At 35.7% G+C, this 14,132-nt stretch overlaps 1 protein-coding gene across 5 annotated transcripts in view; it reads left to right on the top strand.

Annotated features, from left to right (window-relative positions):
* Window positions 1-14,132, top strand: part of STIM2 (stromal interaction molecule 2) — a 159,898-nt gene that overhangs the window by 121,806 nt on the left and 23,960 nt on the right. For all 5 annotated transcript variants that reach the window (XM_071217145.1, XM_058300098.2, XM_004452244.5 and 2 more), the window contains one exon: window positions 10,758-10,869. In XM_071217145.1, the coding sequence (XP_071073246.1) occupies window positions 10,758-10,869 (112 nt within the window). The remainder of the gene's footprint in view (window positions 1-10,757; window positions 10,870-14,132) is intronic.

The following is a 14,132-nucleotide window of genomic DNA, read 5'->3' as shown; positions in this document are numbered from 1 at the left end:
TTTTCAAATACAGTACTTCATGTAAACATGCCAATAATTCAAACATTTTTTGAACTGCTAATAAGGATTTTAGCTTAGCTTATATATCAGAGTTGCTTAAAAATACAGAACTTCTTTCTATAACCATTCTATATGACCAACTTTAAATACGGTACTTTGGTTTAACAATGTTTATTCTTCTCCTCCTCCCTGGTCCCTTTACCAAACCTTTTGGTATTTATAAATATGTTTTCATGTTTTAATATAAAGTAGTGAGTATGTATTTAACTCTTCAGCTATGTTATAAGATCAGAAGTTGCTTATTTCTAAAATACAATAATTTTCCAAAAACATTGTTATGCCACTTGCTTCCTTAACATTACGAAAAACATTACAAATGTGTTTTTAAGATACATTTAGAATTACAAAGTTTTTAGAAAGCAGTAGGAAAGGCATTAAAAAGTGAAATGCAGAATACATGTAATATGTGTCTGTTATAGACAAGGTCCAGCACAGCTAATGGTAAATCTGGCTAGGTTTTGAAATTTCCTCAGAATGCAGAGTGGAGGTGGAGGAATATAATTAGTTGAGGGTTAGAGCTTTTGAGTTAGCAGATGTGGTTTAGAATTACACTACTTACTTGCTGCTTGGGAGTGTTTCAGTTATTTAAATTTCCTGAGTCTCAGCTTCCTGTTCTGTAAACCAAGGATAATATGTCACTTCTGATAACCTGCTTCATAGGGTTGTGTGAGGATTTCCTGAGATAATTCATGTAAAGCATTTAGCACAGTCACTAGAAATTGCTAAGTGCTCATAAAAGCATAAGCTACTACTGTTAACATGTCTACAAGCACACAAATATTTTATAATTAGAAATTAGATTTTTCCCACAGTATTTAGGTGATTTCAATTTGTGAAGTCTTTAAAGGTTTTTAGGACAGTATGTACTTCTATTAAATATAACAGCTGGAAACTTATATGGTGGTACCTCACTAAGCTGTTTTGTATTTTTAGGCCTGTAATTTAATACAAGTATATGGCTGAGTGCACTGGGTACATTGGGTTTTATAAGATTGCCTTTAATTGATGAAAGGAACAAGTAAATACATATACCATTGTTTTAAAATTTGTCTTTTCTACACTGATTTGTCTATATATCAGGTTTTCTTAACATGGGGGACTGGATTGGAATCATGCAGATTCTTGTCTCATCCTGCTGTCTTGCACACAGCAATAAATTGGCACCTTCTATCTTCCATTAAGTTATAGGTTATGAGATCCTGTTTTGGAGCCCAGAATTCTTCAGTGCTGCTGTGAAATGAGATATCCTAAAACCAGTATTGTTTGTCTTTGATGCTTTCATACAACTATGGGAGAGCAAGTCGACACTGATTTTTGTCTTTAAGGAAGAAAAACATTATTTATGTATTCAGCTGACACTTAAATGCCACCTTTGTGCTGTGTTCCCTGCTAAGGTTCTTAAGGGATAAATAGATAGTTCTTGTCTAATAGGTGCTCCCAATGTAGCAGAAATATAAGATGAAAGCAGATAAAATGAAACAGCACATATGATGGTAGAATTAGTAAGTATTCTAGAGATCACTTTCAGCTGGGGTGCTTCTTCTAGTTTGTACAACTGAGGTTGTACCTATGTTTGACTCATATGTCTCTTTAGAAGGCTATGTCAGCTGGGTGGCCTCAGAAAGACCAGTTCCTTTACCTCTCTGTTGCTAACTCTTTTTGGTCCTTTCTCTCTTAATTCTCCCTGTTTCTACAGAAACTACTCTCTCCCCCCCCCAGACCCAATTACCATTTTTCATCTCTTTTAAGTGCTGGTCTAAAATAGGTATGGTGGTGGGACTGACTGTAGAAGTTAGAAAGGGGAAGAAAGGGAAACTTTTGGTGTAGAAAAATGAACCTCATTCCCTGTTACAGAAATTGCACTGTTTAAAGCAAAATGGGCGAGGGGTGATAGAAAAATGCTTCATCTTGTGAAAATCTACAAACCTGTGTTCCCACCCTTATTATATTCCCATACCCTCTGATCTCCTGAAGTTTTTGGTTTTATTCACCATCCTATTACCTCTTTCAACCCTGTCCCCTTTGCTCCAGAGTCCTGTTCCAGCTCTGAATCGCCTGGATCTTTGAAATCTTGCCCTCTAAGCTACTAGAACCCCTTTTCCATGGTGAGAATGGACAGGGCTCCATTGCACATTTCTTTCACTACCACTAGGCCTTCAGTAGGCCTCATTGTATACTAGACGTTTCAAGTAGAAACCTGAGTTCATTAATAGCAGATTGCTCATACATGTTGTTTACTTCTTATAATACCATCAGTACTATATGTCTGGAAGGTTTGTTTCTAAGGAAAATATATTTCAGATTTTAGCATAAAACAGTGAAGATTGTTGAAAATGAGGAACCACCTATATTTGCAGTGGACTTGGAATTAGAATATTGGAATTTAAATTAAATTCTCAGTAACTGGCCCTGTGTGATCTCTTAGCCTCTCTTGGCTAAGGTTGTCTGTATAGAATGTATAACAGCTACCTCTCAAAGGTGGTTATGGAGGAATTTAATAAGAATGTATGTGAAAGCATATAGTAAAATGTAAAGCCCTATATCAAATAAGTGTGGCAGGCATTGTCATATTAAAAATCTATTTGCTCTTTATTCATCATTTATTGAGGGCTGTATGTTGCCTACTGTGCTAGCTAATAGAAGAAGTTCCTGATCTCTACGAACTCATCACCTCAAGAATGAGATGGACATGAACAATTACATTATGGCATGTGATATGTCCAGTGGCAGTTATGTGTACAGGTGATCAAGGAGCTCAAAAAGGAGCCAACTATAACTGAAAGTTGTTGGATAGCAAAAACTTCATGGAAGAAGGAGCTTGTCATTTGAGTGTTGGTGGCTGAGGAAGAGCAAGCTTGGCAAAGAAGGAAGATGACAGGAAAGCCATTCCAGGCTAAAGAAGGGACATGGTGGAATATGGTACATTCAGAAAGCTGCAAGTATAACTAGGGCATAAATTGTCTTTCTGTGGCCCCTGATCTGATTATTAAGAGGCAATCTTTTTGCACAGTGAGAATGACTCTAGAAACAGACTTGGTCTGAATCTGGCATTTATTAATCTGTTAAACTTAATTAAGAATTTAGCCTTCATACACTTTCAGTTTCATAATGATGATAAAAATACCTACTTCGAAAGATTATTGTGATGATTTGAAATAAGGTTTGTAAATTCTCCTTAAAGTTCTTTAAAGTCACTGTTCACTGCTCAGATTTTCTGTAATCTACTGTCATGGGTTAATGGTTCAGTTAGCAATGTTTTAAACACCAACCTCCTATTTCTTATAATGGAATTATAGAAACAGAATTTGAAGAGATTTAAAAAATTATCCTAGCCCAATTTCATTACTTTGTGTGTTGAGAAACTGAGTCACAGTTACATAACCTGGCTAAGATAGCTCAGTGAATTATTGGTACAACTGGGAGGAGCTAGAATCAGGTCTCCTGCCATTCCAAAGTTCTTCCTATTGTCTTGGAATAAATTGCCAAAAATTAATCTAAGACACCAACCTATAGAGTTGGCCACAATTTCTACTAGAAAAAAATATGTTACAATATCAAATTTATATTTCTGTAGCTTTGCAGATGGGGAAATATATTTTTAAAAAAGAATACCAAATCCTTCTCTGCCTGCCCTCCGGTGGAACTGCTCTTTAGTAACAGCACGTGTGAAAAGGTGATGAGAGGCAGGTAAAAAGAAACCAGATAATTCTTAAATAACTAACTTCCTTAACATCAAGAATTTCTTTTACAGACAGAGCTCTTACTTTGTTTATTTGGGTCTGCTTACTAAAATGGAAAAAAGATTTTCATAATATTTGTCAATTATAAACATGTTCTATTTCATTTATTCAGCATATCCATCAAATAATTTGTTGAGCATGTTTGTGTATCAAGTGCTAGGGATAGAGTAATGAGCAAGAAGCTAATCATACAAATAAATAATTATAATCAGTTAAAAACTATGCATGAAAATTACAGGGTGATTTATGATCGTAAGAGCATCAGGGGAGGCTAACCTGAGGAATTAAAGTTTTAGCTTTCATATGAAGGAGTAGTAAATTAAATCAGAAAAGGTAAGGGAGGGGGATGGAAAAAGGGACTCTGAAGAAGAAAAAGCCCTGAGGAAGGACAGGATCTGACCTGTTCTAAGAACTAAAGGACAACTAGTGTTTTTGAAGCAGAGAAAGCAAGTATAAAATACAGGTTTTGGTCATGAGAAGAGGATTAAGTATTTATTAGGCATCACCAAAGGAGCCATACAGCACATGTAAATGCAGATTAAGTTATTAATCTTTATATGTCAGCTGTATCTTTGATTCCTCAGGATATACTCCCCTGACATTGCTATATGTTCATAAATCACCCTGTACATTTTGTACACAAGGAGGCGTGAACCTCCCCTTGAAGTAAACTGCATGTTGTATGTTAGAATTTTGTTGGTTTTAATAGAGGGAACTGTATCCCTCGAGAGAAAGGGTGGCTCCCAGGGCATTGGGGCAGTTGAGCAAGTTAGGCCCCGAACACTATTCCATCTATTTCTGGAAGTGGCTCCTCAGGAAACGGAGGTTGGCTGTCACTGTGGGCACCAAGGTGGAAGGGAAAATGGACGTTAAATGTGTGGAACCAAAGTAAAAGGGGGGCAAGAGAGGAGTTTTTTGAGAGTACACAAGGATGGATATAAAACATGTAATATTACACCATAACATATAGGAGATGACAGACTGATAATGTAAACCATAATGTAAAACATAGGATAACTAAAAATGTAAAGAACTGTGTATCCTAAAGTATGCACCATAATGTAAGCACAGATATTACCTTGTTAGAAAGCTAATATCTCAGACTCTGTACATCACCTTAAGTAAATATGATGTGAATAGGGTGTAAGAGTATCGCTGTGGAAGGAAAAAGGTTTTGTGGTGGATGTATGGGAGTGCTGTATATTATATATATGCATTGCTGTGGTCTAGGACTCCTGTGAAGAAATGCTGAATAATTAGGGGGGGGAAAAAAAAAAAAAGGATAGGATGTGGAATTTTTTCAAGTCAACATTCTTTATCTAAGTTCTTTATCTAACTTTATCCAAGTTCTTTATCTATCCTTTAAACCCATCGCTATATGCCATTCCCTAGTAAGGGACCATGACATTATATTGGGCTTCAAATTTCGGGGAGCTCTGGACCACAGAGTGTCTCAACAATGGCAATGGAGGGATACTGGTATGGGATACCAATGACAGGTGATATATGGCTGACAGGGAGCTGTACAGAACATATATCCAGGGGGCATCGTAATGATTGGATATACTCATAGTGGCAACAGTTAAAAACCACAGCAGGGGGGGTACTGGGTTCCTGGCCAGTGGTGCTCTGTCGCGGTCCCTAGGGGAGCAGCGACAGTCTCCCAGGTACAGCGGCGGGGACCTGGAGGGAGTGAGGGTTCAACAGTGAGCCCCTGATGCTAATGACTATGCTTGTGAGCTGATAAACCTAAAATAAGAACAAGGCCTAGAGCAACATTGTGCCTGGGAATTTCCTCCTGTCAGCCTTCATGTTACTCAAATGTGGCCAGTCTCGAAGCCAAACTCAGCATGTAAATGCAATGCCTTCCCTCCAGCGTGGGACATGACACCCGGGGACGAGCCTCCCTGGCAACGAGGGACCACTATCAAATACTAACTGATGATGCAACTGGAAAAGGACCTTATATGGAAGGTTCAATGCGGATCAGCAGAATATCCATGTCTACATAAAATAACATGACTTTAAAATGCTGTTTGACCTAAAGTAAGGGGGAAATGGAAAGGAGAAATGAGTTTATATGGCTACGAGTTTCTAAAAAAGAGTCTGGAGGCTGGCAGAAGGATTGTCCTCATGCACAACTGAGCAGAGTCAGAGAGACAGATAAAGCAGATACAACCCCCAGATATTGGTTCCTTTGAGGGCTAAAGAGACCCATAGGAGTTATGGTCATGGCCGATGGGGTTAACTACCAGGGCAGATGGCCCCTCTTTGGAAATGGTGTTTATGTGTGATGAATCTGGACTCAGATGGGATCTCCCTTCATAAGACTTTCATGCTAATGTGCTGGAGGTGCAGTTAACGTTGGGATTTAAGATATATTTAGGGGATTTGAATCTCTGGACTGACAATGTGATAGCCAGGTCCTGAGCCTCAACAGACTCCAGCACCTACAATCTGATTTATTGGACTTACCGCACTCAGCTAAGATGGAGTTGAAGAAGGACAATCACCACACCATGGAGCCTAGAGTGATTACAACTGAAAATGGGAGGATTGCATCCAGCATCCATGTGGAATTTGAGCCTCCTCTTGACATAGAGGTGCAATGGACACAACCAATCCAATGTCCACATAGAAGAGGTGGTATTGGATTGAGAAAAGTGGACATGGTGGACGATGGGTATGGGGAAAGGCAGGAAGAGATGAGAGGTGGAGGTGTCTTTGGGACATGGAGCTGCCCTGGATGGTGCTTCAGAGGCAATCACCGGACATTGTAAATCCTCACAGGGCCCACTGGATGGAATGGAGGAGAGTATGGGCCATGATGTGGACCATTGACTATGAGGTGCAGAGGTGCCCAAAGATGTACTTACCAAATCCAATGGATGTGTCATGATGATGGGAACGAGTGTTTTGGGGGGGAGAGGGGGGTGGGGGAGTGGGGTTGAATGGGACCTCACATATATATTTTTGATGTAATATTATTACAAAGTCAATAAAAAAAAAAAAAGAACTTTGTTGGTTTAAAGATTCATTGTAAAGAAAACTACTTTAGAACTACTATGATATTCTTTTTATTAGATACCATGTAGAGTTAGGATTTGGGCTGTTTAAATATGCATTTTTCATTCGGTTTTTCTTCCTTTTTATGCTGGATCATTGGGAATTGTAGAAACATTTTGATGTGCTGGAGTGTTTAGATCAGGGACTTTTGCTGTTGATCAGTTGAGCAGCTATAGAAATGACAGAGAGAATCTTATCCTGTTTTCTTGCCTCAGATTTTTGAGTGGGTGTGTGAGTACGGTTGCACTGTGGGTTTCTTGGCAGTCAAGACAGGGCGGTTCTCAACACAGTTCATCTTGAATAGGAAGAAACTTAAGAGTAAAAAGGCTACTCTGAATGTATTAAATTCAGTGGAAAGCTCTCAGGGCCTGAACCTTTGACTGATATCCTGAGTTATTTGGCTAACCTGAAACAGCAGCTTCAGGTACATGACCAGGCTTGTGAGAGGAACACATGAAGGAGGGAACATAAAAAAAAGTCAACACTTTTTTCCTATATAAAATTATAAATATATATATGGCCTTTTAAAATGAAGGTTTTGTTGTTTATCATTTATTTAAGCTTTTTCTCTAAAGAACACTTAATGGAAAAGGCAGACTGCCAAAATCTAGCTTTGCTAGTTTTCTTAATTTTCTGTGACTTATTAGAAAGATCTTTTCTCAGATTAATTTATACACAGTTGGATTCCCAGATCTGCTTCTGTTGCTCACTTGTTTTCTTCACTTTCCTTTGACCTGTTCTGTGATCTTTAAGCACTTTGTTTCCCCAAACCCTCTTTAAATACAGACAATATGGGACTTTTTTTTTTTTTTTTAACACCATATTTGCCTCTATTCTTTTGGGTAAACTTATCACCGTCTTTTATACTCTTCAAGTGGAAACCTTGGAAGTGATTTCAATGTTTAACTGCTTTTTCACATTTTTACTGTTATTAAATATTGTTCTGAGGATAGTGTAGAGTCAGATCCTGTGGTCAGTCTGCCTTTGTTCAAACCCAGCACTGCTCTTTACTGTCTTTAGTGCCTTTAACATTTCACTTTCTTTTTGCATTAGCTCCACTCTCTTAGAACCTTTTAATAGCTTTCTTCACTCTTCTGGGTGATCTCATTCAGTCTAAAGGCCATGTGTATGCTGATGACTCCCCAAATTGAATCTCCATCCCTAACTTCACTTTCCCCTAACTAAGCTCCAGACTTGAATATTGGATTGCTACTGTACATCTAAAATGTCGAATAAATAGCGCAGAAATAACCTGTCTAAAAACTTTTGATGGTCCCTACTCACCTCCCTAATCTTTTCCTCTCCATTTTTCCCTATCTCCGTTAATGGTACCACTTTCTATACTTTTTATCTTTCCCTAGCTACCAACCCTCATATATTTCATTAGCAAATCTTATCAGCATTATTCCCAGAATATGTCTTGAATTGGACCATTGCTCACCATCTTCTCTATTACTACGATGCTCCTAGCCAATACCCTCTTTTACCTGGACAGTTTTGTAAGGAATGCTCTCTTTATTGTTCTACCTATTTCCAGTCTTGTTCCTTATAATCTGCTATCTACATGGAACAGTGATTTTTTTTTTAAAACGTAAATTATTTTATTCTCCTGCTTCTTATTGAAATTTTTAGAAAAATACCCAGAGTTCTTAAAACTATTGAATGACTTAGCCCTTCTCTGTTTTCTTCCTGTCACTCAAACAGGTTCATTCCTTTATTAAGCCTACACTAGCTTTTCCCTCTTTTTGAGATATTTTTCTCTCAGCTCTTCAAAATGTTAGGTCTCACTTCAGATGTCAAGTCCTCAGGGAGGTTTGCCCTGACATTTTGCCTTTCTTCCTTAATAGCTAATCACGATCTGAAATATCTTTCCCTTTTCTTCCATCTTTCATAAGCTGCCTTTCCCCACCCCCAAAGAATTTAAGTTCTTTAAGGGCAAGGACTTTATCTTGTTCACTGCCCTATCCCCAGTGCTTAGAATAGAACTTGACACAGTATTCCATGGATAGATGAATGGATAAATGGAGGAAGAATGAATAAATAATTATCTGGTAAGTCTTCTAAATCCAGAGAAATAATAGATTATTTCATCCTGTACCAATTTTGTGTAGATGCTTATTTTAGAATTAACTATTAATATTTTGTCCTTTTTGCGTTTATCTGTCTTCTCTGTTCTAGATTGTAAGCCTCTGGGCAGGTGTATGTTTCCTCATTGTTTTTAATTTGTCCTCATGGAATGTTAGATTTCATTTTGGTACTTATTATTGGCTGAATTGAATTGAACAGTCAGTCTAACATCTTTGTTTCCCCTGAAGTTATAGTAATTAGATCTATGTAAATATTTTCAATAAAGTTTTATTGAAGTATATAATTTATAGGTGAACATACATTAATAATAGGTGTGTAGTAAAAGTTGTGAACTTAGAAAACAAACATGCATATCATTCTACAGGGCTCTCTTTTACATCACCCCACCACCCACACCATGCATTGTTGTAAAACATTTGTTATAAACTGTGTAATAACATTGTCAAAATATTCCTACTAACTGTAGTCCATATGTTACATTTGGTGTATTTTCCCCCAACCTACCCAATTATTAACAGCCAGTATTAGTATTATACATTTGTTACAGTTCATGAGCAAACATTCTCATATTTGTACTGCTACACAATCTATTTACCACAACTGGACTCCCTGTGTTATACAGCCCCATGATTTATACAATCCATTCAAAGTTTATACTTAGTGGCTTTCATTTTCATCATGGAGTTGTGCTGTCATCACCACAGTCAATTTTAGAATGTTTTCATTATATCAGAGGAAAAATCCCTTATCCCCTATACCCCCCATAGCTGTCCCTTTGAATTGATATATCTTTGTCAATATAGCAGAAATATTACAATATTACTGTTAACTATCATCCATAAGTTAGAGTTGTAATTTTCCCATGTATCACCATATTCTTAATACTTTTTAAAAGAAGTACATTCTTATATTATTAACCACAGTTTTCATCCACCACTGAAATCACTGTTGTGCATACTATAGATTATTCTCTGGTTTCCTTTCAATTAACATATATGTCCCTAGACTACCGCTTTCAGCCACAATCTCATTTATAAATCAGCAGTGTTAGTTACTCACTATAATGTGTTATCATCAACTCTATTCATTTCCACACTTTTACAGTAAACCTTATTAAAAAATCTCTACATTGAGCATCAGCTCACATTCTCAGCCCACAGTCTATTTCTTAGTAACCTGTACTCTAGAGTTTACTTCTGATGAGTTTACTCATCATATTTAGTTCATATTAGTGAAACCATAAGATATTTGTCCTTTTGTGTCTGGCTAATATTTCTCTCAATATAATATCCTCAGGGTTCATACATGTTGTCATATACATCCCAATTTCATTTTTTTTTTTTACAGCTGAATAGTACTCCATTGTATGTATATTTCACATTTTGTTTATCCATTCATTAGCTGATGGACACTTGGCTGGTTCCATATTTTAGCAACAGTGAATAATGCTGCTGTGAACATCTATGTGCAAATGTGAGTTCACATCCTTGATTTCAGTTCTTCTGAAAATATTCCTAATAATAGAATTGCTGGATCATACAGCAGTTCTGTATTCTGCTTCTTGAGGTACTGCCAAATGGTCTTCCACAGAGGCTGCTCGATTCTACATTCCCTACCAACAGTGAAGGAATGTCCCTATTTCTCTACATCCTGTCCACCACTTGTAGTTCTGGTGTGTTTTTTTTGTTTTGTTTTGTTTTAATAATGCCCATTCTGTAAGGTTTGAAATGATTGGATATATATTTTTTTAATTCTGTGTAGCAGGTGTGTTTGAAATACGCCTTCCTCTTTTATCTCCTGCAGTTCATAATTGGACCCTTGAGGACACCCTTCAGTGGTTGATAGAATTTGTTGAACTACCCCAATATGAGAAGAATTTTAGAGATAATAATGTCAAAGGAACAACGCTTCCCAGGTGACTCTTCAATTTATTAACCAAATGTATTTTTCAACTCATGGGAAATTATATATTAGATTTCTGGTTTCAAAGCTGTATCTATAAGTTTACTTCTATGGCCAGATGCTCAAAGGAGGTGTATACATATATACATTCTTTAATTTCTTTAATATTTTGAATTTTCAGTTTTTAACCAATTTTTCTTATCTCAGTAATCAAGACCTTTTAAAAAATATATTCCCAAGGTAATTAATTTTGAGAGTTACAAGTTGGGTCAACTACCTCTTTTTTATTTTATTTTTATTATTTTTTATTTTTTTATTTTTGTGTGTTTGAGGCAGCTTTATTTTTAATAGCTCCAAACCCTCTTTTTTAGATAATCTCAAAAATCAACCACTGACTTGATTTTTGGTAAATAAAATATAACAATACTCAAAATAAACCACTGACTTGATTTTTGGTAAATAAAAATAACAATACTTAAAACTAATTGTGACCATGAGTTATATATCAGTTTAAAAAATGAAGTTTTCACAAACGAAATAAATAATAGCAACCATTTTTAAGTGTTTGTTACATAGAGTTACTTTATATTATCTCACTTAAGCCTCATGACTAAAATGATGTATGTGTCCTTACTCCCATGTTACAGCTGAATGACATCAGATAGAATTCAAGTATTTTTTTAGGCAGCATTTCAACCAATAGACCTGATACCAAAGTCCAGAATGCCAACATATCCCATAGATGTCTGAAACCCTGTTTTTCTAGTTTTCTAAATTGTATTCTCTAACCTTGTACTTTTAAAAGATTTAAATGTTAAATTTTACAATGATTTCATAGAACTTTACAAGATTGCTTCCTGTGTGCCATTCCTCCCTGGATGGTTTCTTGAATAAAAAAAGACTGTAATTGGTTATCATTATTTAATTATTATATGTGATGAAATGTACATAATCACATTCCTGATCAGTTTGCTTATATATACTATTTAATAGCATCTTTTGTTGTTTTTAGAACAAGTTGAAAGTTTCATATCTCCCTTTAAACATTCTGAGTATTAACATCAATATTTCCTATTTTTACATACACATTATTAGAACAATGAAATTATGGGGAATAAGAATCATTTCACTAAGTGCTTATTGAATATGTTTTATATTGATGGTACAGCTAGATGCTGGAGAAAAGAATAAAAATTAAATAAGGTACAGTTCCTGTTTTTAAATAAGATGGTTCCCTAAGTTAAAACTAAACAAGGCAGAGTGTTAAAATGGGATTAGGGTTTTTCTAGTTATTTATGTTAACCTGGAAATGAGGAACTCATGGTACTTTCTTACATTGTCTCTTGGGAAGTTTCTTTATATAACAGTAATACGAAATAAAATAGACTACCCTATGTTTTGGCAATAAAAGGTTGAGCCACTGTTTTCTTTTGCTTAAGTAAAGTTCATGAGAGATGCCACAAATTCTGATAGATTGTCGATAGATTGTTGAGGTAACATCATATACCTATCAGTATCAATTTTAAAAATAGTTAACATGTTTCTATAGGAAAAAATAGAAATGTAGAAGTTCAGTTTTCAGATTAGCTCACTGGAGGCTTTTTGAACAGGAGAAGTGAACCTTTTATAGGGTAGTAACAATTAGATGAATCAGCTTAAAGGGACGATATAGTTAACTTCAACTACTATGTAAGATATGGAGCCTTTTTGTAGAGTAACTGTAGAGATAAGAGCTAATTATAGGACTGTATAAGAAAATGTATTATGAATTCCAAAAAGTTGACCTATGACAATCTATTATTGCATTTCCTTCCTGTGATATGAAAACATTGTTACATCTGCTGTAGGTTGCCCAAATTGTTATCGATAATGGTTATCTTAAGTCTTGTACTGTATTTTCTGTTCTCTGTAATTCTTATTACCAGAGCTTTTTCTAAGGCTCTCTTCACCTGACGCATGCCTCCTCATTCCTTTCAGACCTTTGTGGCCTTCTCTGACATCCTCACCCACTCAGGTAGAATCACTTCCATCTCTGAGCTTATATGGCACCCTGCATAAAATTCTGTGATATACTTTCTTTTTCACTACATCTCATTGTCTTTCTTAAATTTAGTCTATCCGGTAGTGTTGCTATTATTTAATTCATGAACCCATCCATGTATTCATTCATTTAGTTTGCAAACATTAATCAAGCATCTACTTTTGCCAAGCACCATGCTAGGCTTGGGGGATACAGAGGTAAGACATAGTTTCTGCCTTCAAACATTTTAATAAGTGTCATGTTAAAGGTATAAGGGGGACATACATGAAGGGTACTTGTGGAGACGATGGAAAGGGAACATTAGAGGTCTTCTTAACCTGCTTGAGTTGTTTTAGAAGATTCGTAGATGTTCCTGTAATTCTTCCTTACTCAGAGAGTACTAGTATAAAATAAAATGAAGTCATTCAGAGTATGGTCTTTGGAATCATATGTATTTGGGCTTGGATCTCTGCCTAACCTCTTACTAATTATGTAACTTTGGGCAAGTTATTCAACTCTTAGAATCTTACTAGTTCCCTCATCTATAAAGTGGGGATTCTATATAAATTATAGGGGTTTTCTTTTAATGTTAAACCTTTGCACAGGACCCGGCACATAGTATATGCTTGTTTATATTGTCATTGTTATTAGTAATTTAATTATTATTATACTCTCTTGTAAGATCTTTACTGGCATCGTACTTAGTGGTTAAGAAATCTTAGTTGAGTGCCTTGAATTTACAGTCCAGATTGAGTTTTTCTTATTTCTCCTGTTTCTTTTGGCCCCCTACATGCTTTCTTCATTGCTAATGAAATTGTTCAATACTTAATACATGAATCCTTAGATCTACCCTGTGATGACTTCTTACTTCCTACCTAGGACTTCATTGTACTTTCATTTTTAAAAGTTTAAACGTTAGAATGCAACATGATCTAAAGGGAGAACTGTTTTTTTTAAAGAAAAGCAACATGAACGAAATTGAGAATGATTTTTGTCAGCTATTGATATTGAATGTTACAATTTTATTGGTTTTTTTTGGTGAAATGATAAAATGTCAGAGATAATTTTGAAATTGTATTTCAGTATTTTGAAATTGTTAAATTTCTAAATCATAGTAAGTTATAGCAGAAAGTACCTTAAAAAACAAAAACTTATAAATATGGGTACTAAATTATTAACATATGGGAGTCTTTGCAGATAGGTTTATACTGAAAATATTTTTGATATATGTAACAAATCACTCATGTGCTTTTAAA

The sequence above is a fragment of the Dasypus novemcinctus genome, chromosome 1 (assembly GCF_030445035.2).
Source record: "Dasypus novemcinctus isolate mDasNov1 chromosome 1, mDasNov1.1.hap2, whole genome shotgun sequence".
NCBI lineage: Eukaryota > Metazoa > Chordata > Mammalia > Cingulata > Dasypodidae > Dasypus > Dasypus novemcinctus.
This window is presented reverse-complemented; position numbering and strand designations above follow the sequence as displayed.